This window comes from Diplotaxodon limnothrissa, linkage group LG9 (assembly GCF_057381915.1).
Source record: "Diplotaxodon limnothrissa isolate DT_005_m linkage group LG9, D_limnothrissa_male_GT1.1, whole genome shotgun sequence".
Taxonomy (NCBI): Eukaryota; Metazoa; Chordata; class Actinopteri; order Cichliformes; family Cichlidae; genus Diplotaxodon; species Diplotaxodon limnothrissa.
The window spans coordinates 25,183,039-25,208,257 of record NC_140604.1 but is presented as its reverse complement, the minus strand read 5'-3'; the positions used below and the strand labels follow the sequence as shown (position 1 = coordinate 25,208,257).

At 39.3% G+C, this 25,219-nt stretch overlaps 3 protein-coding genes and 1 pseudogene across 3 annotated transcripts; all 4 read left to right on the top strand.

The window, feature by feature from the left end:
* Positions 1-6,783: 6,783 nt before the first annotated feature.
* Positions 6,784-8,110, top strand: LOC146625632 (cystatin-B-like). Its single transcript, XM_085362926.1, has 3 exons — positions 6,784-6,940; positions 7,028-7,129; positions 7,802-8,110. Exons 1-3 carry the CDS (start codon positions 6,872-6,874, stop codon positions 7,928-7,930), a joined length of 300 nt encoding a protein of 99 aa, XP_085219052.1. The 5' UTR covers positions 6,784-6,871; the 3' UTR covers positions 7,931-8,110.
* Positions 8,111-11,950: 3,840 nt separating this feature from the next.
* LOC146625631 (cystatin-B-like) lies at positions 11,951-13,092 on the top strand. The gene is made up of 4 exons (XM_085362200.1): positions 11,951-12,025; positions 12,136-12,237; positions 12,406-12,532; positions 13,085-13,092. The coding sequence occupies exons 1-4, from the start codon at positions 11,951-11,953 to the stop codon at positions 13,090-13,092; spliced, it is 312 nt and encodes a 103-aa protein (XP_085218326.1).
* Positions 13,093-14,131: 1,039 nt separating this feature from the next.
* LOC146625630 (cystatin-B-like) lies at positions 14,132-16,365 on the top strand. Its single transcript, XM_085362925.1, has 3 exons — positions 14,132-14,304; positions 14,384-14,485; positions 15,123-16,365. The coding sequence occupies exons 1-3, from the start codon at positions 14,164-14,166 to the stop codon at positions 15,249-15,251; spliced, it is 372 nt and encodes a 123-aa protein (XP_085219051.1). The 5' UTR covers positions 14,132-14,163; the 3' UTR covers positions 15,252-16,365.
* A 4,684-nt stretch (positions 16,366-21,049) lies between these two features.
* LOC146625629 (cystatin-B-like) lies at positions 21,050-21,924 on the top strand (annotated as a pseudogene).
* Positions 21,925-25,219: the final 3,295 nt, after the last annotated feature.

Sequence of the window (25,219 nt, the reverse complement as noted above, 5' to 3'; positions counted from 1 at the left end):
ACATACTTTTTAAAAAAACAAAAACAAAAACAAAATGCAAGCAACAGCTGTGTAACAAAGTAATGACTTCCTGTACAAAGATGTAGTTTTCATACTTCATGCTAGTACTTCAGTGGGTCTAAATCATCACAAATAGTCAGGAGAAATGAAAAATGCATCCCAAAGATGAAGGGGAGACAATTGGCAACATTACTTTTTAAAATTGTCACAATATGTGACAAATACGGATACTGTTCAGCGGATGTAATAAATGATGTGAATAATACACTAAATGTAGGCTGAGTTTTTCAAATGATCACACAGCGCCCCCAGGTGGCGGAATGTTATAATATTACACAATTCCTGTGACTGTAGGAAAATTAATATGACAGGGTTTGTTTATCTGTTTATCCTCACTGCTCGTCACAATATCACTTTCTCTCAACATCTCCATCCTCCAATTACTCCAGCAAACACCTACAAAGCCCTGACCTAGAGATCCTGTTTAGTTCCAACAACTTAAATACTGTTAGTTTAATTACTTTTAAACAATCTGTAACTGCTGAGTTTGTGTTTATCGCCACACCAGGGAAAGATTTTCTTGCTGCTGCATGTGGGATAGTCTGAGAAGGAGGGTTTCCACGTTTTTTTAAAAAGAGGGTACCAGAGGAGGACAAGAACAAGAGGGCCCGCAGAAAATCTGCTCATCTTCTGCCCTGTGTTTTACAGATTTATTACACAAAAGGTGGGAGTGCACAAGCCTTTAAACATGAAACAACTATTTTGCAAAGTGGAAAACATATTTAAAAAAAACCCAAAAAACTTTTTAGTCAAGCACAAATTGTATTCCAGTGTAGCTTAATGATGCACAAGTATATTCAAAGTATCTATATAGAGCTGACCGTTTCAAAATAATAAAAAACGTATTCATGTTTTCATTGCAGCTGCTGCTGATTTTAATTATTTTTATACTGATCGGTTGCATGATCTATAATAATGCAATTTAAGTGCAAAATAATTATTCTGTAAAATCAATATTATGGAGTAAAAAAAATATGATATTTGCATTCAAAAATATAGCAGTATAGAAGCAGAAAGTCGCAAAGCATACAAATATTTATATTATGTACATGTACGTTAAAGTATGTATGTTAAAGTAAGGGTGTATCAAGTTACACTCTTTCTGGTCCTATTCATGCGATCATCTAAAGGTACTTGGTGTGTGTGTGTGTGTGTGTGTGTGTGTGTGTGTGTGTGTGTGTGTGTATTGGGTGCGGGGGCACACCATGCCCCCTATGGACACACCACTGAGTCCAATGTGATTGTAGCCTACTGTATACAAGATAAACCTGGGAAGTCTGTTAAACTGCTTTTTAACATGTTTGCAAGATATGTATGTGTCTTGGTAATCTCAAATTACACTTAGAAATTTTTGTTGGTCTGCAGGCTGACATCTGCCAATGATAAATGGATTTTCCACATTCTTATCGTTTAACTAAACATATCTAAAAAAAACCCATATCTTTTTTTTCTTCTAAACACTTTAAAAACATTAAGGCAATAAACAAAAAGATACTTCTTTGACCAATATCTGCATTTTCTCAGGATTGCACAGTTACAAAACTGAACTTACATTTAACACAGTAAGCATGTAACACACGTGTTTTTACTGTAACATAACAGCACAGGAAAACACATTGCTCGAACTCAAGCAAGATAAGGTGCAACAGTGAATTTATGATATTAAAATTACTAAAATGTCTCATAGAAAAGTACTTGCTTCACACATTTCTGCTCTGCATTAAAGCAAAGCTGAGGAACATGTAAGAATCTGGACCAAAAGGTCTTTTGGCTGGATGAGCTGCATGTCTCAGAGTCTAGGGCGGTATGGTAGGAGTGACACACCCGCTGGCCCTCGTACCTCGTTTCATGTGTGTTTTTAGTTTGTGTAGGTTTTTGTTTTTTATGAGCGAGAAGACAAATGTGCTCCAATTATAAGTTTTCACAATTGATTATCAAAACGGTTAGAATTTCAAATTTGTTTTCCGTGGCGCCATGGGCTTCCTCTCTCTGGCTCAGAGGCAAAAGGCTCCCGCGCCCAGGCAGGAAACACTTTTTAATATGTGTGATAGTTTAGGCCTTAGGTCTGATGTCGGCTCACGTGTCTTTTTCTGCAACTTTCTGGACATCTCCTTATTTAGAGACGCCACTTCACCCATCACCAGACCTGTATAAAGAGATAAGCAGAAACAGAGCTCCCCAAACCCCAGAAATTTCCGACTAGTGATGCCTTCACCAGTGAGACAGACCCTTCCCCTCAAATTCCTTAGAGAAGGGCGTGCAATAAAGTATAAAACAGAAATATGTGATGCTAATTATAAGATATTAGCCTTTATTTTCTTAAAAATAAATCCCAACATTTGCTTCTCTCTTCTGGACCTGCTTATCTTTGTATTTTAGTTAGAGCTTTCAATAAAGCCGTTTTGAATTTTATTTGGTGCTTTTGAAATTTTCCGTTTTTGTCCATCTCTGTCAGACACACAGATAATGTGGCAGCTACAGTAAATGCAGTTTGGATACAGTGACACTCAGAGTGAAATGAAGACCGATAATTGCTTTTCACTGGGGAAATATTAGATCTGTAAAATATCAAAATTATGCATTAGTCTTAAAGCCATTGCATTTTCACTCAAGAAAGGGAAAACAGTCAGCACATTTCTTTCTTATCTCTGAATATAAACAGACATCCAACCTAATGATGAAGCATGAAAGAAATAAAGTGATTCTATACATGTTTGTGTGACACAACTAATATACATGTCTCTTCAGACACAGAAATTACGGGTAAGTATGAATTAATTTTTTTTTAATTAGTAAAACTTCATATCATATACCAGTAATATTCAAGGCAGCGCATCAAAATGTCAACAAATAAATGAAAGGGAGATCAATGAAAATGAAGGATTCTGAATTAAACTCACCAAATACTGAAATCCTTTGTAGATCAGTCAAAGCAAACCAGTCTTCAAAAGCTTCGAGAAACATCCACAGACATACACATCATTGCAAGATGTTAATTATGTTTTGTCCATATGGCATCATTTATAATTAAAGATTTTTCTTAAAATGTTCTTTAACTGTCAGTGTCAATGAAATACATAAATTAATTAATACTCACAATACAGCACCTAAATCAGAGCAAAACCCACTCGGAACTTCTCATGTTAGGACCAACTACAATATCGATATAGCAACAAAATGCAATGTTCTTTGCATTAGAAACATTAGAGAAACCAAGTCAAAAAATACACAAATATAAACTGACTCTAAGCTGTCACTAGCAGGACTCTTATTGTCATTAACTCATTTTTGCTTTGAAACTAGGGCTGTCAACATTAACGTGGATTAATCCGTCATCACGATTAACGCGATTAACATTTTTATTGCATTTAACCCATCTGGAGCACAGAATAAACAAACTTTGGACAAACGGTGTTGAGACATGATTTTGAGTCATTCTACGTTCCAGATTGGTTAATTGCGTTAAAAATGTTAATCGCGTTAATCGTGATGACAAATTCATCCGCGTTAACGTTAACATCCCTAGTTAAAACATTATTACTGGTCAACCACTGGCACTATATATCTGTCATGGGCATCTGTGTTTGGAGTGTTCAACAATCTCACTGTGGTCTTTTCAGTGGATCCTCAGATGTGAGATGAGTCCACTGAAACCTGCTACACAAGTTTCTGCTCTGCTTTAACGCAAAGTTGGGTAACATGTAAGAATCTGGGCTAAAAGGTCCTTTAGCTGGATGAGCTGCATGTCTCAGAGTCTAGGGAAGTCAGTATTGTAGGAGTGACACACCCCCAGGACTCCATCTACCGAAGAGAAGTTCAGTAGTTTCCAAAACGCGTATCCATAAACCGAAGCTTTGCATGCAGTTTGTCTCACAAAATGAAAGGATGGTCAGGTCATTACTATCCTAAACTTTGTATTATCTGAGGTCACATGCTGGTAATGTTAATGCTGACACAACTTCCAGAGAAAACATATACTTCCAACAGAGCAGCAACACTAATGGTAATAAAAAAAATACTTTATGGAAGAAGAAGAAGAAGAAGAAAAACAAAATCCACAGAGAAGTAAACATCCAAAAGTTTCCTTAATGTCGAAGCAGCAGACATGTTTCAACAAGCCAGTTTTATCCCCATGTTACATTAGCTTGTGTAATTGCACCACCACTTACTACAGACATTGGTTTGTAATGGGCTGTTAATGTAGGTTCAAAAATATGCATATGTCTTTCATGTTGCTCAATAACCAGCCCACAAACCAGTAAAAAATGTTACCTCATTAAAAGTCCACATATACACTATCAGTCAAAAGTTTGACAAACCTTCTCATACGTTTTTTTTTTTTTTTAATACTTTCTACATTGTAGATACATACTGACATTCATACTCTCTGTTTGCTGCACTGCAAACCCTTGGCCTTCTCTCAATGAAGTTTATGATGTAGTCAGACACACACCCACTTCTTGGTCTTTCCTCAGGCAGCAATAGAGGTTAACGGCAGGGGCGTTGTCTCTACCAGGGATGTAATGAACCTTAAACTGGTATGGCTGCAAAGCAAGATACCATCTGATGATTCTCTCATCACTGTCCTTCATTCTCTGTAGCCACAGCAGGGTTTTGGGTCAGGGTTTTCTGGTCAGTTTGAAGGTTGAATTCTCTTCCCTGCAAATAATATTTGAATGAGACAAGTGCCATTTAATGGCCAAGGCTTCCTTCTTCACCGTTGCGTAGAGGCTCTCCCTTGGTAGCAGCTTACGGCTGATGTAGGCAACAGGATGTCTTCCTCAAAGTAGCAGCCCTTTGCTTTGTTGACAGCGCTGCAAACCCTTGCCCTTCTCTCAAAGAGCTTCATGATTTAGTCACCTGAAATGGTTTTCATTTGTGGAATTTCTTGCCTTCTAAATGGGGTTGAAACCATCAGTTGTGTTGTGCAGAAGTCAGGTTGGTACACAGCTGACAGCTGTCAGAATTCATATTATGGCAGGACCTAATCAGCTAAGGAAACCACAGTCCATTATTATTTTGAGAACTACAGGTCAGCCAGTCTGGAAAACGTAAAAAAAACTTGCATGTGTCGCCAAGTGCAGTCGCAAAAACCATTAAGCGCTACAACAAAACTGGCTGACATGAGGACCGCCCCACCTCTGCTGCTGAAGACAAATTCTGAAAAAATGCTTGATAAATAATGAAGATAAATTCATCTGAGTCACTAGCCTCAGAAATCCCAAGTTAACAACACCTCAGATCAGAGCTCAGATAAATGTCACACAAAGTTCCTGTAGCAGACACATCTTGACATCAACTGTTCAGGGAAGACGGTGCGAATCAGGTCTTTATGGTCTGATAGCTGCTGGGAAACCACTACTAAGGAAAAACGATAAGCAGCAGAGATTTGGTTGGGCCAAGAAACACAAGGAAATTAGACCAGTGGAAATCTGTGCTTTGCATGGCTACTACAGCATCCTGCAGCAACATGCCATCCCATCCAGTTTGTATTTAGTTGGGCAATCATTTATTTTTCAGCAGGACAATGACCCCCAAAACCAGGATGTGTAAGGGCTATTTGACCAAGAAGGAGAGTGATGAGATGGTGGGCCAGATGGCCTGGCCTGCACAGTCACCTGACCTAGAGTTGAGTTGCACCCATTCCAGAAATCCACTGCTGCCCCTTTTACTCATTGGACTCATTCAGTTCAAATACCAGGCAAAGCTTCTCCAGCAATGCTGTCTGACCTGCTGGCCATGGTAACCACATCACATGCAGAGGCGTGGACTGTTAGCACCACAGCTTGAGGTTTCCGAGTAATCCTGTTCTTTCAGGCTCTTCCTGTCTTTTCTACATACAAGAAACCCAAACTATAAGAGACACATAACTACTAAAAATCCAGACATGTCATATGTTTGGTTGTTTGGTCTATGTGTGCACTAGTTTGGCTTTTCTGTGTTATTTGTCGCTCCTTGATTATGTCTGTCTATGTAGTGCCCTTATTGCAGCCTTTCAAGTCATTTTCAGCTGTCTGTCTGTGTTTTATTTTTTTTTTCTTTAGCTTGTGTCACTTTGTGGCTGGTTTTTCATCTGCGTGTTTTACTTTTTTGCTGCCGTTTGCAGTCATTCAAGTCTCCTTTTTGGTTTTTATTTTTTCATCTAACATTTCAAGGTTTAAAGATTAACTTTAAACAAGTAATAATTAGATTTCCCCTGGTTAAGAAACCAATGAGCTGGGTAAAATCTAATTCTAATTCAGCCTTAAACAACAAATAATAGCAATAATAATTTCTGAACCACAGAGAGCAGTACCCACTCAGTACTTTGGGGAACTGTGGTTTGCTGAGGTTCAGATATCCGAAGTACGATAACCAGAAAGGAAGAACTGAAAGCAGTTTTTAGGCCGTGATTCATGCGTAATCCTCTCCAAACATCACAGATCACACCCTGTATTTTCACTTCCCGGCAGACTTGACAGTCAACTGTCATACGCTCGCACTAACCGACACATGCAGTAAAAGGCGTACGGACTAAAAATACGTGTACAAACATTTAGAAGATTTATCCTATAAACACAAAATCAATGTATAAAAATGTGAAAAGCTACTCATTGTTTTCTTGTCTTAGGATATCTGATTATGTGAGCTTTTTTTCTTGGTTTTTTACGCGATCGTTTGCAAATACCACCCCCTTCTCCCCCTATGCCGATGGTACGGTCCAAAATGCGGCGTCATATGACTCGCTGACTCACCGAACGACCTATAAAAAAAGGCTCTACATGCGTTTATTCACTATTTCGTCGTTTTTCACTACCAGAAACTTGTCAAAATGCCGATGTGCGGAGGGCTTACCGATGTGAAGCAGGCCGATGAAGAAGTTCAGACGATCTGTGATGCAGTGAGTAGAAAAGAGAGATTTTACACTTAACATTTTGTGCACACGGGGCCTGTGCTTCTTATTGATGTTGCTGTCATTGTTATTCAGATGAAGCCTCACGCAGAGCAGAAAACCGGGAGAAACTTCGAGGTTTTCACTGCAAAGAACTACAAAACACAGGTCGTTGCTGGGACCAACTACTTCATTAAGGTAATGTTCGTAATGCAAGCAGTGAGCTCAGTGGAAACACTGCAAAGCTCCGAGGTCTTGCATATAATAAAATATCATCAATAAGAGTATTAACTGTAGATAATCTGATCCATAAAGTGAAAACTAACGCGATTATCAGTGATTTTCTTTCTTTACCATCTCTAGGCTTATGTAGTTATGTGGTCATATATATAGAATTTCATGCAAACCTTAAACTGTTGATTTTCTAGTCTTAAGTGTCATTCATCACAGCTGATGCTTTTAATCTAAGTTTCCAGCCAAGTTTTGGTTAAATGTATTTAAATTTTGAGAAAAAATATGCAAAGGAAGATTAAAGTACATGTGTGCTTCACACTCCTGGTGTTAATGGGCAAAACAAGCCATTCCAGTGCTTCCAGTACTTGTGTATGATGGCTTGGAACACATTTGCACAACACTCCCTCAGGGCTTCAATAAAGTCTCACAAGCAGAGATTTACTTTATTTTCTTAGTCTAAAATGACTCATCCGTGTTTTTGATCACTCGAGCCATAGTCCACTCTGTAATGAAGACATGAACGCCTCCTTCCCTACATGTTAGCATGTTGTGTGGTCAGCGTGGCTTATGTTATCACGAGTACTTCTATGTGCACATTAAGTATCTCTTCTAACTTTTTCTTGTACTTCCTTGCAGGTCCATGTGGGCGGAGACGAATGCGTTCACCTCCGTGTTTACAAGAAACTCCCGTGTTATGGAGGAGAGCTCGAGCTGTCCAGTGTGCAACACCCCAAGAGTCACGATGACAGTATTGAGTACTTCTAATGGGAGAACGAACCAGCCAAAGCATCAGTGCCTTCAGGCTGTAGTCTTGTAGTAGTCCATTAATAACCTGCCTCTTGACAAACATGTGCAGTTTCCTTTGCTTATATGTAACAATATACTGTAGATGGTAGATGTAAGGTAAAGTGGAACACTTTTATACAAGGTGCATAAATAAATTAAGCAGATTTTTCTTCTATTGTGGTGTCTGATTTGTGAAATGCCTGCATATTATCTGAAAGCAAACTCATTTCTCTTTCCTAACATAAGACACATTTGCAGTATATTTAGTAAATGTGGCAGCTATATACATGTCTTGCACAAGTGATTGATGGATTTTAGCACACAATGTTTGTGTTCAGACCCGCAAAAACATTTTTGTAGCAATAATCATGTCAGACTGAACTCTGAACACAATTTTGTTTAAAATGACATCTTTTGGAGAGTTCTTTCATCTAGCTTGCCCTCCTTTTTGAATGCTTACATGAAAGAGACATAATACACAGTTGAGTCTGATATGAGGCAGGGGTCTCATTGATTTTAATCAACTTTTTCTACTCTTAGGATACGTTTTGTTCTTTTACACTAATCAATAGAAAGTTGCTCAATTTTCTCCAGCGCTGAAACATTTCTGTCCTAATGGGAGTGATCCTTGTGCAATAGTCTAAACATCTAGAAGGCTCAAGGGTCACTGAATGGTTTAAGTTCATAAATACTATCAGTCATTTGTTATACATTAAGTGGATCTTGACAGTGCTTTCCAAAAACATTGTTAAAACCCCAAATTATTTGAAATGATCTTCTAAGACTGGTGTTTCAACCTCCAATGGAGCTCTGTAGTTTTGAGGATTCATGATCAAGGTGAAACTGTGCTGGCAACGTGTGGTAGCCAACATCGTACATTTGAAATGTAAGACGACCCATGCTACCATGACATGCTATTCCATAGCATAGGTAAAGAAAAACTTTCGCTTTAAGATTTCCAGTTATTCAAGTTTTCAGTGGTCCAAAGTTCACAAATGAACTGTACATAACACACAACAGTGTACAGGGAAAATATGATTTAAGCAATCTTAAATGACAATAAGTCACATGCTGTATTTGAACATGTCGAGACTGTCGGGCAAACCTCAAATCACACTTCCCAACTCTGACTTGGAAAAAAAAAGGTGGTCAGTGGGTTGTCAGCAGTATTTTGTTGGCAGACTTTGGCATTAGTCAGCCTATGATTGTTTTTATCTTGTGACTGACATTCATCTTTGTTAATCACACGCAATGTGATCCCATTGATGACTCAAGTTGCAGATATTTCACCATAGTCTATGCAGTCTGTGTCTACAAACATATTGTAAATATGCATCAGATTGAAATGACACGCTTTAGATTGATTTTCTTGTGGAAAACATTAAAATCACACTGTTCCTCTACTAGAAAATACAAAAGAAGGTTTGCACATGCTTTGCGGCGCTGTTTGCCACATTGGTTGGATTTCTTGCAAGAAATCAGAGGGCTGTTGGCAAAAAAGTGTAGAGGGTGTTTAATTATAAAGCTCTAGGTGCAGATGGATTTTACATTAAAAAACACTGATTATTCACACTTTATACATTTACATTAAGTCATGAACAGTCAGCAAGATTTCTTGTTAAAAGAAGCACAAATATGACAAAAGAAGCGGCACTGCAATAAAATAATCACAGCAGGATGTCACAGTACTGGATCTCACTGAAACGTTGGACATATCAGAGTGTATTTTTATTGTGTATTCATTGACAACAGACTCGTTGTGATTTCAATAATAAAGTTAATTCAGTTCTCTTGTTCATAACGACATATATTTTTGTTGTGAACTATTTGCAAAGAGTCAAGGTGTCTGAAAAAACAACAGCGAAGACAAAGCAAATGGATGTTCCCCCAAATGCTAGGTAAAAGCTACACAAAAGAAAATAGTCACAAGTTAAAGAGACAAAGAAACAGCAAAGTGCAAAGAGAGCCTCCACTGATCCTGAGACCGTCTGCAGGTCCGTCTCTGTCCTCAGATTCCAAACATTCTAAAAAAGAGAAAAAACGCCTTCAGGTCTTAACGTTCTTTGAGAAATGTCCAAACTATTCTTTGAAACATGTGAGCACTGCTGTTGAGTCTCTGTTTCACAACCAGAAGTTACATTCCTCAGAGTTGAAATGTGACAAGTAGAAATTGCTGGTCTTTAATCCCACGACCCAGCTGCCATAGGCAGAACCTGGATTCACTGCAAAACATATTATCTCTCAGCATGTTCATGTTCGGTGCATGTGTTGCTAATATCATTGCAGATTGTCTGGGTAGAGTGGCATCAACCAAAACTTTGCAAATCTGTAGCAGACTGCTTACGGTTTCTAAGTGCTGACAGTGACAGTACGGTAACGGTCTGCTTGTGGTGCCGTCTTCTTAGGACACCAACTTCTCTGCTTGTCTCTGACATAGAACTCAGTCTGGAGATGGTATTAAGGCTCACTCAGAATAATTTTGCATATTGGTTTTGTGAAACATCAGCTTGAAGTTGCCCTGTGGCACAGGCCCTATCCACATCAGTTAAATGTAGTATGCTTGGAGCAGACCTACGCCGCATCAAATTGCAAAAAGACCATCAAATCTTCTGAGTATATATGCAGTAGGGTTATATGCCATACTGTTGGCTTTAGAATAGGTGGAATGGTTATTTATTTGTTTTTGTCTGAATGTATTATTGTAGGGTCTACCTTATAATATAAAGTGCCTTGAGGCGACTGTTGTTGTGATTTGGCGCTGTATAAATAAAACTATAGGTATAGGTATACATATAGGTATTGTGGGTAATGAAAGAGCAGATAGGTTGGCTAAAGAAGCTGTTAAAAAAGTAGATGTCGATGTGCAGATATCAAAAGTATAGTCTGGAAAGAAAGTAAGAATTTATGGAAACTGACTTGGTCATAGCAAAGTAAAAGGGAGAGATTTATATAGGGTACAACACGCAATAGAAGTTAAGAGAAGTAGAGGAATAAATAGGCAGGAGGAGATATTAATAAGGGGAATACGAACAGGTCATTGTTTTCCGAATGGCACTCTCCTTAGAATGAGGAAACATTCGACTGGTTTATGTAACTGGTGGAAACGGTTGAACATGTACTTATTATTTGCAGGAAGTATGCCAGTCAAAGCAGAGTGTTGAGGGTAGAAATGGGTGGTACTACAGAGCAGAAAAGTTTGAAAGGTAGTTGAGTGGTTAAGTCATGATGAAGGAAAAGGAGTGGTTTTTCGTTTTTTGAGAAATACTGGACTCATCAAGAGGATCTAAGGTTTTGGAAGCGATGTAACAGTAAAACCCAGGAGATGGCAGCAGTGCAACATCTTTGGATGCAAGCTGCCATTAAAAATGAAGGAAGAAGAAGAAGATTCTTTGGTGGCAGACAGGATTTGACAAATTATCATTATTCTTTTTATCAATCTCTTTACTTGTTTTTGGAGTTCTTTGCAAAACTGCAAGTCTCTGCAATCACCCCTTCAGTTAAAAAAAACCTGCAGACCTGGCATATTGATCTGAGTCAAGTTTGATAGCTTATCTCTCGAACAGTCAGCTTAAAGAATTTGCAAAGCTCATTTTGTTTATTTAAGATACTTTTTGACAGACACAGCTGTGCCACATAATGGAGTTTTGTAAGACATTTATATCAGACTACAGACTGACAGGACTGCAAGAAACACCTCTTAGTTATCGCCCTTTTTAGTCATCTAAAGAAAAGTTCATATAAAAGCTTAGGTTTTATCTGTTTTAAAGACATTTAAAATTTAAGACGCAATTACACAAGTAGATATTTGGAGAAGACAGCGTAAGCAAACATTTAGGGTCTGTGGTTACACATGTTGCTCCACCTATCATGTGTTAGAGCCACCTTCCAGTAAGTTTCCAGGTCACTTATCCAGTACATGTACTCGGAGAGGCACCAGTATGTTTGAGTCACACAAAACCAGAAAATTGACACCTCTATTTATTTCAGCTGACTTTCAGAATGGCTGAAATGGTATGCGCAGGATTCATGGAGACGAGGGCCGCTGATGAGGAAATTCAGAAAATCTGTGATGAGGTGAGCTGAGTGTTATGTGAGTAACATTCAGACTCACATAACACTCAGACACATCAAGTCATTGCTCTGCATTTTACGTCATGTTTTGCATTTATTTTGTCCATACACAGGTTAAGTGTCAAGTAGAGGAAAAAAGAAATGAAGCATATGCAGTTTTTAACGCTGTTCAGTACAAGAGTCAGGTGTTGCAAGGAGTCAACTATGTCATCAAGGTAATTAAAACTGTGATATTATGCATGTTAGGAATTATTAACGAAAGAAAATAAAGTATTTATGGACTGAGTTACTTGCGAGCTCCAGATGACCTGTTGAACAGATGAACATCTTACTGAAGATCTTCAGCGTTCAACAAGTACAAGTTTCCTCTGATTTGACTGCAGGTACATGTGGGAGGATGCAGCTACCTTGATCTGCGAGTCTGGAAGAAGCTTACATGTCATGGAGGGGAAGCTATAGTTACTGGTATGGAAGACCATCATGACAAAGATCCCATCCAACCTTTTCAATGTGATCACACTTTGTTTTTTTGCTGCTCTCTGTCTCCAAGCTGCTGCCTCATGACATGTGCTAAAAGAAAAAAAAATGCAATAAAGCTCCTTCAAAAGTAACAATTATAGGAAATCAATCATTTTAATTATAATATTTCTAGACATATTGCACTGACTGGACTGCAACTTGAGAGGTTTGAAGCATTAAAAGTTGAATTCTGTAACAACAAAATAAATTGTGTTGTTGATTTCTTGCCAGTTATAAACTCAGGCTTTTACCAGCAAACTGAAAATATGTTTAAAATAAGTCAAGTCTTCATAATAAACACACCAATTGACAGTTTAGTATGACAACTATACATTTATAGGTGTAAATGATACTTGTGTGGCACAGTGGTGCAACGACCCAAAGACCTGTATGTTAGGTTATCAGTGTTTTTTTGTCGGCTATAAATGTGAATGTGGGCATGTGTGTGTCTCTCTGGTTGGCCCTGCCATACCAGCTCTGGTATCTGTATTGGATCGATACTAGCATGTTGGATCAATCTTTTTTTTTTACTATCCCCTTAAGTTCAGTAGGTATAACTGAATTGCATTAGATAAAGTTTTTGGAAATGCTGAGGTTTGGGTGTCAGAAGTAGGATAACCTGAAAGGAAGAGCAGAAAGCAGTTTTTTAGGCCATGATTCATGTTTGATCCTCTCCAAATTATACAATCACACCTCACACCCTGTACTTCCACTCACTACCTGTTGTGCCAAAAACTAATTTCCAGTGTTTCCGTGTTTTGTTTTGCTTTTAAAATGCGTAATTTGTATGTTTGTAAATACACTTTGGTGAACAGGGTTTTATTAGTCCTTTATTTATCCAGGTAAAAAATCTCATTGAGATTAAAAATCTCATTTTCAAGAGAGACCTGGTTTACATAGGGGTTATATATAAAATGTAAAAATGGCCTGTTTTTCAGGTATCTGTATAACTCTGTGTTATTGTATTTACATTGTAACCAATCCGGTCTGTATGTGTCCACTTAAACTATGTTTAGAGAACTATTGTTATATTTGTTGCAGTTTCTGCTGTCCTCTTGGCCAGATTACTCTTAAAAAGACACTTTTAATGTCAATGCGAGATTATTTTTAACTGGATAAATAAAGGATATATAAAAGTCAGTGCCAAAAACTGATTGCGGATTCTACCTTCTTACAGAAATGTTGTTTGTGGCTCAAGATGACTTGATATTATTCGTGAAGGCAATGTTCAGCACAAAGTTACACTGATGCGTGAGGGATACGTGTGACATATGTTTTGCATAGAGCAACAATTTATTTATAGCAGTACAGTAATCAGTTTCTAGTAAATACTGGAAATCAGTTTTTGGCAGACGATCATTTTTTGGTACAACACCGACAGACTCGAGCGTCAGCTCAGACTAACCCACACATGCAGTAAAAAACGGACAAAAAATGGACAAAAGTAATTGTTTCCGTATGTAAGTGTGCTTCTCTTTTTTTCATAATGTTGGCAAATACCGCCCCGCCCACAACCCCCTTCTCCCTAAGATGATGGTACGGTCCAAAATGTGTTTATGTGGGGTTTTTTTTTTTTTTTTAGCCTACAAACAAACGCATCTTTTTCCGTGCGCTGGTCCAAAATGCGGAGTCTTGTGAATTGGCGTGTGTTTATAACCTTTTTGGTCGTTTTTTACCAACAAAATGTTGTCGGAGTAAAAATGATCGGAGGGTTGACCGAGGAGAAGCAGGCTGATGAAGCAGTTCAAAAGATCTGCGATGCAGTGAGTAGAAAAGTGAGATTTGACACTCGCACACACGGGGCCTGTGCTTCATGTTGGTGTTGCTGTTATTGTTCTTCAGATGAAGCCTCTCGCAGAGCAGAAAACCGGGAGAAACTTCGAGGTTTTCACTGCAGAGAGCTACAAAACGCAGCACGTAGCTGGGACCAACTACTTCATTAAGGTAATGTTTGTAATTCAAGCGTTTATGTGTTAATTTATATGGAGGTTCATACAAAACTTAAACTATTATGGTTAAAACTGTCACAGCCATAACAGAGCTCAAAAAATGTTCTGTTTGTGAACACTAGTGCCATCATGCACTATGTAGCCAAAGAAGTGGATGCCCCTTTTCCACATTGTAAGATAGTTTATTTACTTTCCAGCTCTTTAAAACTTCGCAGCAAAATGTTGAGGAAAAGCACCGAGTTTTTTAAATGGACTAACAATGAGGTGGAGTTATTGCTGCGAGTAACACAAAAGTACAAAGTTGCAAAAGTGAGTGAGAATGAAAGAATTTGAAGAAAAGCTATCTGGAGCATGTACAAACTGATATTAATCTTTAATAGGGTGGTCAAAATGTCAAAATTGATAGCAAACAAAACTACTGCTGTGTAATGCCCTCCGTCATCTTAGTTTGTGAACACTAGAAACATTGTGCACTCTATATAGATGAAGACGTGGATTCTCCTTTTCACATGTTAGCATGTTGTTTGGCCCACAGCTGTGGCTTACATTACCACAGCTGTGATAAAATGATCAGGAGTACTTCTATGTGCACATTAAGCATCTCCTTTAAGTTTCCTTGTATTTCCTTGCAGGTCCATGTGGGAGGAGGCGAATATGTTCACCTTCGTGTTTACAAGAAACTCCCGGCTTATGGAGGAACGCTCCAGCTGACCAGACTGCAGCACCCCAAGAGTCAACATGATACTATTGCATACTTCTAATGGGAGAACGAACCAGCCAAAGCATCAGTGCCCACAGTAGTCACATTGTAATTCATTAATAACCTCCCTCTTCATGAGGGGAAAGCTTTCCTTGTTTCCATATAATAACATACTGCAGATAATGGAAATAAGACTAGATCAGTTAAATACGAGGTGGGTAAATAAATAAAGCAGAATTTTTTTTGTGTGTGTGTAATTGTAAGATACATTCTGTGGTCATATGGGCTATTTTTAAAGTATTTGATTGGTTGGGGAATTGAACTGCCTCACAATTCACCACTTATGTGACTCACTTCAGAGATGCCATCAAGGATAACCAGCGCAGTTTCAAAGAAACAAATAAAACATCTACTTTTGTCCATAGTGAAACAGATAATACGTTTGAAATAAACATTATGCTTTAAAAAGAGCTGTAAAATAGTGAGACTGTCATGGTGAATTGGGTTGAAGGACTCAGGTGCGAGACTTCTTGCAGAGTGACAGTGAATTTATTCACAGTGAAAAAAATAAGGCAACAGTTCGAGTCTGTAATCCAAAAGGGCAGTGCAGTGATACGGTGACTTGTCCCCGCGGTGACAGTGCAGTGATTATCCAAAACTACTTGTTCTTGTGCCCGCTCCTCCTCCGATCCCTGGATCCTGGAGGCAGATGAGAAAAACACACGCACGGTAACTTAAACGTTCTCTCTCCTTCACAAACTAGGTACGCTAATCGCGACTACGCTACCCGGTTTAGCTCAACGTTCCAGCGTTGGTTGTGACCCGACCGCACTGTTAAATAGGTCTGCTTTGGATTAGTAGCAGCCGGCGAAGTGATTAAGCACAGGTGCGGCGATTCCAGCTCAGGATGCTCCCCCCGGGTCAGCTGCCGTTCCGTGCCATGGCTTCCGGAAGTACATGTTCCCGGATACAAACACGCACACAGGATGGAGAGGAGAACACCACAAAGTACACACAAACACAACAAAAATTGGCAAGGCGACCGGTGAGGACCGTCTAGCCGTGGCAGAGACATCTATAGTCTGTGCTGTAACCCAGCAGTATTGAGACATCGCTCTGTGTGTTTGGGATCATCGTCTCACTGAAAAACGAAGCCATCTGGTTGTTGTAAAGGGGTTTTCTCATGACCATGGAAATGATTCTGCGATCATCCACCCCGGTTGTCTTTCTTTGACATTCAGATCTTTTTTGCATTGCTGATTTCACCAATCCTTTGTTTCTTTCTCAGGATAGAATAGAATAGAATAGAATAGAATAGAATAGAATTCAACTTTATTGTCATTGCACATGCACGGGTACAGGGCAACAAAATGCAGTTTGCATCCATCCAGAAGTGCTTTAGTGATATAGATATATTACAATATATATTAGCAATAATATAGTTATGTGAGTATATTACAGAAATGGGTCTATTATGGTATGTTATAATGTACACGGTATGAAGTATGTTGTGAATATTCTATAACTATAAGTATGTACAGGCTGTAGTGAGTACAAGCTATGTACAGGCTATGAACAGGATATAAATATGAAAAACTATACAGAATATGAAATAAATAACTTTACAGAAATCTGAGATATACAGCTATACAGAAATGGGAACTATGCAAGTTGTAAACAGTTGTAGGGTTAAAGATTATCGAATGTACAGAATGATTATTTACACAGAGCTATACAGTAGTGCAGTTAAGATAAGTGAGGGTGTGGATAATTCCTACAGAGGCTATATAAAGTGCTGGTGGTTGTGAGTGGTGGTTCAGTCCATGTTATTATTGTGTTTGAGGGTACAGTTGTCCATTGTGGGTGTGTGTATGTTCAGTCCGTGTGTTAACGTGGGTCAGATGTCAGGAGGCAGAGTTCAGGAGTCTGACAGCTGTGGGGAAGAAGCTGTTCCGGTACCTGGTGGTCTTAGTCCGGAGGCTCCTGTGGCGCCTCCCAGAGGGCAGGAGGGTGAAGAGTCCATGTGATGGGTGACTGGGGTCTTTGATGATTTTCCCAGCCCTTTTCAGACACCGCTTCCTGTAGATGTCTTTTATGGCAGGAAGTGGTGCTCCGGCGGCGCGATGGGCAGTTTTCACGACCCTCTGCAACGCCTTCAGAGCAGTTCCCTTACCAGACTGTTATACAGTTGGTCAGGATGCTCTCGATGGTGCAACGATAGAAGTTCACCAGGATGTCTGAGGACAGGTGGTTCTTCCTCAGAGTCCTCAAGAAGAAGAGGCGCTGGTGAGCCTTCTTGACCAGCTTGGAGCAGTTGGTCGTCCAGGCGAGATCCTCAGAGATGTGAACTCCCAGGAACTTGAAGCTGCTCACACGCTCCACAGCCGTCCCCTTAATGTGGATGGGTGGATGTGGGTCAGCATTCCTCCTGTAGTCCACGATGAGCTCCTTGGTCTTCTCGGTGTTAAGCAGCAGGTTGTGTGTGTGATGTACCAAACTGTAAATTTTGCCACTCCTAATAATGTAGCAATTTCTTGGATGGGATTTTCCCATTTTCACAGCTTGAGGATGGCTTGCTCCACCTACACGGAGAGCTGCTTTGACTGCATGTTGTCTATTCACTAGTGATGTGCGATACCACTGATTTCCTTTCCGATCCAATACTAAGTAAAATTCAGGGTGGCATCGACAATACTGATCCGATACTTTGTACAAAAATGTAATGTTTTATTGTATTTCAAATTATAGCTTCATAATGATTACAGGACATCAGACTACTTGTTCTTATTGCTTAATAATGCAGAATTATATAGAAATAAAAAAACAACAACCCTGAAGTTGTGTGCTATTTGAACACTTGCCTGCCTGCAGCACTAAAGGACTCTTACAAGATGTCTGTCTCGCCCTAGCTGCACCTTCCTCTCCTCATTTTCAGTTCCCCTCAACATAAGCTCGTCATAGTCTGTGATATGATTTACTCTGAGGTGTTTGATGAGGTTAGTGGTGTTGCCACAACACCTCACTGTCTTGCCACATGTATCGCAAACCACGTCTTGGCTGTTTGTGGAAGTAAAATACATCCATACATGACTCCATTTACGCTTGGCCATTGTTGAGTGTGCACGCCAAAGGGCTGCGACATTTATACAGCCTTATTTTGCATATGACTATTGTAGACTATTAGCTGTAGGCCTGAGAGTGTGTGTAATTGTTTAGAGGGAAAGGAATTTATGGACACTGGGGGTCTGCTGTCATAAAAGGAGACAGGAAGCTACAGTTGGGGGTTGCTGATGCTGATGCTTTAACCTGAATCTAATAAACGGTCATAATTGTTATAACTTAGAAGTAGGTTTGCAGGAGACTCTCCACCTTATCTGTAAATGTAAGACAACAAGAGGCCAATGGCCCAGTGGATGCAGAGTGGGAGTCTCAGTGTTTGTAATATGTTAACTGTGTTTTGTATGTTGTTCAAGGTTCAAGGTTCTTTATTTGTCACATGCATAGTTATACAAGTATAACATAATAATAATGGATACTTTATTGATCCCCATGGGGAAATTACTTGTTTTTCTCTGCATTTGACCCATTCACTCTGTGAAGCAGTGGGCAGCCCACTAAGCAGGCGCCCGGGGAGCAGTGTGTAGGGACGGTACCTTGCTCAGGGGTACCTCAGGGTAGCCGTTAAGTGGATTCGAACCGCCGACCTTCCGATCATGGGGCGACCACTTTACCTACTGAGCTATCCCTGCCCCTTACAGGCAGGGATAGCCTGTAAGGGGCAGGGATAGCTCAGTATCCCTGCTATCCCTCCCTTACAGGCAGGGATAGCATACAGTGAAATGTAGCCTGACACGCTCCTCGACATGTGCAAAAATTGGGGGGGGGTGTAGAGGAAGAACATATATATATATATATATATATATATATATATATATATATATATATATATATATATATATATATATATATATATATATATATATACATACATATATATATAATGTTCTTCCTGTATGTTGTCTAGAGGAATTTGGTGTAGCTTGGGTGAGGAGATTACTTTTATGACCCCCAGGATGTACGACGCACCCACACCTACATGCACACTCACTCATGTACTCATGCATACACACACAGACACACAGAGTTTGCAGGACACCATGGGGGGTTTTATGATAGGGTTGCTTCTACAAAACTGTGTTTCACAGACAAAGGAGGGAAGATTTGCACCGGCCTTGCACATCTCCCCTTCTAGAAGATGCATGCTTAAATGAAGATGAATAAAGGTTTTGTGAAAATGACTACTGAGTCCGGTGCCGTCTCTGGATGCCTGGAGGAATAAAAAAGAACCGGGGTGAAACTGATTTCGTAACACTATGGAAGTCGGAAGAGGAAGTTAGATGATCCGAATGATATAGTTTCTTTCCACCATGTTCCTGTTAGTGATAAACTACAAATTTACTCCAAATTACTAAAAAAATGATATTTTAATATGAAAATCGATTCTAGAACATTAATAACTATAACTGTAACTGGAGGAATTGATATTTGAACCAAAAACTTCAATATTGATCTGCACAACACTACTGTTCACAGCAAAATATTCCAAATGCAAGCACCACACCTCAAATCAGCTCAAGGCCATTTATCTGCTTAATTGATAATGACATAATGAATGAATTGCCCACATCTGCATAGCACATAGCGTTTGAGTCAATTGTCCAATTACTTGTAGTTCTTTTAAAAAGAGGGTGGCATATGTTAAGTAGCTGAAACTCTTAAACCCTTCATCCAATTTGAATGTGGATACCCTCAAATGAAAGATGAGAGACATTGTGTCCATAACATAACTATAATATTGTTCAGTAAGAAGTTGAGAGAATTATTTGAACCAAAAACTTCAAATCTGGTTTCATCTCTCCATAAGACCTGTGGCCACTGATATTCAGTGCAGTTCTTGTGTAACTTTACATATTTCAGCTTTCCTTGAAAATGGTAAACGGTAGATGGACCGACTGTGTCAGATATTTTTTCTCATTTCTGAGGGCAATGCTTTCAGATACAGTTAATCCGTTGTAGGTTGTTTTTTGTTTTGTTGTTGTTGTTGTTGTTTTTTCTTTAGGTCTGCCACTCACTTGTTGTTCAGTTTCTTCATTTTTTTAAGAACTGTAGATTATACTAAGTTATACCAGCTTTTTGGCTAACAGCTCATTGGAAATCACCTTCTGGTGCAAAAATACTGATTTATGTATGTCAAATGGTACTTTTTTGTCAAATAAAACTATTCCTCTGAAAGTGCTCAGGCATAAGGACTGGTCTGAAAATAAGTGGAAAAACACCCAGAGCTCAAGGTTTGTTTGTTTTTTTAAAGACAAGTGAACAATGAATTACAATAAGTTAGACATGATGAAATAAAGGCATGAATAACAGTAATTCTGAGCAATCAATCAATCAATCAATCAATCAATCAATCAAGGCTTTATTTGCCACGTGCAGGTTGCCCTGCAGTGAATTAGGAACCCCCGAAGCAAACACAGCAGCCATCCTGCCCAGCGCTACCATTCCAGCGCGGGCTCAGACCCACCGTGTTCCCAGGAGGGAACAAGCATCGAAGGCTTTTGGAAAGGGAGGGGGGATGAGTGTGTGCATATCAGTGTATATGTATGTGTGTGCATGTCCAGAGTTCAGCTGAGACAGTGTCCTTCGCCCTGCTAGGCTAAGTAAACAGTCTTCCAGCCAACCCAGGTGGCCTTGCATGGAATGGGAAGGAACAGTCTAAACACAGTCCATTATCAGGGTGTTTTTGTCGGTTCCAGCCTTGCGACCGCAGCTGGCGCCGAAGGGGTATCCACATGTGTCAAAATGCCGATGTGCGGAGGGCTTACCGAGGAAAAGGAGGCTGATGAAGAAGTTCAGAAGATCTGTGATGCAGTGAGTAGAAGACAAAGATTTTACACTCACATCTTTATGCACACATGGGGCCTGTGCTTCATGTAGATGCTATTGTCATTTTTATTTAGATGAAACCTCTCGCAGAGCAGAAAGCCAAGAGAAACTTTGAGGTTTTCATTGCACAGAGCTACAAAACACAGGTCGTAGCTGGGACCAACTACTTCATTAAGGTAATGTTTGTAATGTAAACAGTGGCAACTTTACAAATCTCTTCAATATAAAAACATATCATCAATAAGAGTATTGATGGTAGATGATCTGATCTCTCAGGGGAAACTAAAGCGATGATCACTGGATTTTTTTTCAGCTACTGCTTCTACACTCTGCGCTTATGTGGTTTTACATTTATGCAGAGGCTCATACAAAACTTTTAGACTTTTTAGCCTGAAATGTTACTTATCACTGCAAAATTTGAGAGAAACCTGCAAAATAAAATGAAAATTCATGTGCACTTCATACTGTTTCAGCCATGAACAGAGCCCAACAAACGTTCTGTTTGTGAGCCATCAGGCACTCTATATATATGAAGGTGTAGATTCTCCTTTTCTACATGTTAGCATGTCGTTTGGCTAGTGTGACTTACCACAGCTGTGTTGAAATGATCAGCACTTCTATGTGCACATGATCTCCTTTAACTTTTCTTGTACTTCCTTGCAGCTCTATGTTGGAGATGAAGAATATGTTCACCTCCGTGTTTATGAAAAACTCCCGTGTGATGGAGAAGAGCTCGAGCTGACTGATCTGCAGCACCCAAGACTCAATATGACAGTATTGAGTACTTCTAATGGGACAATGAACCAGCCAAAACATCAGTGCCTACAGCCTGTACTCTCATTGTAATCCATTAATAACCTGCCTCTTCATGAGGGAAAAGCTTTCCTTGTTTACATATAATAACATACTGTAGATAATGGAAGGCAAAGTTGATCAGTTAAATACGAGGTGGGTAAATAAATGAAGCTGATTATTTTTTTTCTGTTGTAATTTCTAATTTTGTGAAAAACCTGCAGTTTCAGGAGCAGACCCTATTTCTTCATTTGTCACACTGAAAGAGGCCAGACAATTGCATAATCAGTGAAGGTAAACACGTCTCTTTCCTAATATGGGCAACAGGTAATCAATATAAAATATGTATATTTTTTGGGAAATGGTGCAGACCTTTTGTGCTCAAAGCTGATGAGGGACCACTGGACGTGGAAGACGTTGTCACTGACCACCTTTGGTTTGCTGTCTTTGACCAGGAACTTGAAGTTGTCCATGGTTTCCTGGACGTTCTCCTGATGAAACACGTACCCAGACCCAGATTGATATCGGCTACGAAGCAATAAGGCCACATTAGTAATGATCAAAAACTAGCGTTGTGCATTGCGCACTAGCACAAGACAAAGAGGACTGGAGCAGAGAACTTCTAAATTTGAAATCTCGCTCTGACTTCTGGTTTCATTGGATTACAAGATAGTCCAAAATGGACTGCCTTGTAATGAATAAGGCATGGCACTGTTTCATTTCAGGTTAGACACATGAATACAGTTTGAACTAATGGAGTTATCTAAATGTATTTTTCTGTTTGGGGTTTTTAGTGTTAGTGCTTCTTCATCAGTTCATTCATGTTCATGCATTTGTTTTTCATGTTTCAATTACTTCTTGTTTTCAGTAGCAGTTGGCTTGATTTATTACTTTGTTACCACCATGTTTTCTTCTACCCAGCAACGCTTTCCTGATCCTCCAGAGGATCCCAAGGAGATCTCAGGCCAGATGAGACATAAAAGTAGTAAAATACCTATAGCTTTTTTTGCCCCCCCCCACCCCGAGGGCATTCTGTTTGAAAATAGTTTTCAAACAGAGGGCCGCAAATAACAGGTATCCCTTTAGAAATAAACAGTGATACTTCTAAAAACCGTGTATTCCCACACAGCATTTAATTTAGCTAGTTTAGGAAGATTTCACTTTTCTAATAGTTTCACAGGCTAATAGTTTTTAAATAGAGCACCACAAACAACATGTATCCCTTTAGAAATAAACTGTGATACTTCTAAAAGTACATATTTGCACTAGCGCTGTATCAACCTCAATGTGGCTTTAATGCAACTAGTCTTATAATTATCTACTAGTCTGCAACAGTTAGACTCGATGATTACACATAGATGATTTAACTACTTTAGGGGCATTTCACTTTTCTAAAAGTTTCACAGGCCAATAGTTTTAAATAGAGCACCGCAAACAACATGTATCCCTTTAGAAATAAACTGTGATACTTCTAAAAAACACATATTCACACACTCTGTAACAGTTAGACAGAGGGGGGGTACAGTTAGGCTCCCAACAGTCTGTAAAAAAGGTATGAAGCAACAAAAGAGGAGACCTTATCAAGAGCATCCCAGCCCAAAGGTGTTTCTTCACAAATAGTTAATTCCCACACTCTGCAACAGTTAGACTCGATGATTACACATAGCTAATCAGAGGGGGTGCAGTTAGGTGCCCAACAGTCTACAAAGCAACAAAAGATGCTCCTTATCAAGAGCATCTCAGCCCAAAGATGTTTCTTCACAAACAGTTAATGGCTTTAATGCAACTAGTCTTATCATGTCAGAGGCCAACAGAAACCATGTCCAACAGAGTCTCCAAAGGCCTGCCACCTTTCTTCCTTACATCGTGCTCTTTTATTTCTACATCTCAGAGGTCAACTGAAAGTAGCCCCACCTATATAAAAACACCCCATCAGACACACAGTATATTCCACACTACTTCACAACTGCCGCAAGGTATAGCGTTTTAACTTTTTATTTTTTCACCTGAATGGGCGTTGTAGCCGACTTTGCTACCCGCACAGAGCGTTTCTGACAGTCGGGTGCTGCTTATACAATAGAGAAAAGCAACAATACAGAATGTTTCTCTGCTCCAAGAAATCCGAGGGCCTTTCACAAGGTAAGCATGTCTGTTATACCCAGGGCATAAATGTCTGTATGTCAGTGCTGATTATTCAAACCCTGTTTAAAATGTGACACATATGTTGTCCGAAAACATTTCCTCTAAATTTGCAAAGTTACTGATTTAAAAAATATATATTTTCGAATTTTTAGTTGCATGTCAAACATATGATAGACTCTTGAGCATATTCGTATAGCTAAATTCACAATGGTATAACCGTGCTAAATAAAAGAGGCCCAAGCACCAATGCACTCTAATCCACTCCGCTAAACTGTATGTTGATAAGTACATGAAGCGTACCTCTACCTCTACAGCTGAAAACAGTTTGTATCCGCACTCTGAGGGTCCGCTGAATTGTTTTTAATACGGCACTTTTTGACGAACAGCAGATGATGATGAAATCCTCTTTATTGTAGAAACTGTCCCTAAGCTATTGTTGCTCATACTTACTGAGGTCCCTAGCTACTTCCTTACTATGTCAGTAAACTTTTTTGAAAAGGAAGCTGTTGTAGATTTAAAGAAACATCTTAATTGAAGCAAAGGCAAAAAAAAAACAACTGGAATGAATTTCATGTGACTGTTCATATTAAAGCCAACAACAAGTGAAAATCCAAAAATGGCTCCAATCCTTTGTATTAATGATCTCCCCCCTCTCTCTCTCTCTCTCTATGTGTGTGTGTGTGTGTGTGTGTGTGTGTGCGTGTGAGTGAGTGTGTGTGTGTGCCCTCACAGAAGGAAGGTCACAGCAGGAGCTTTTCTCAAACGCATTACCAATCAGTTTTTTACAAGAAGTGTAGCTCACACAATGGTATAAATGTATTCTTTGCGATACTTTATAAATATGAAACTCTAAAGATTTTGAGTTCGGGCACATTGTGAAGCAAGAATCTAAATATCTGTGTCACAATGATTTCTATAAAAGCGCGTTGTTTATGGGGATAATGCAACAAATCTTTTGTGCGTCCTATTAATGATCAATGATAATTGAAGAGGAACCCAGGCTCGGGACATTTTCATGACAAGTGACAGCGCAGACAACTACTAACGAGAGAACATGTTTTATCATCATAAAGACTGTGATATGAAGCATCGTTAAAGTGTCACTTCAGTAATGTTGACTCATGCTTTTAATAATGACTTTAAAACACTAAA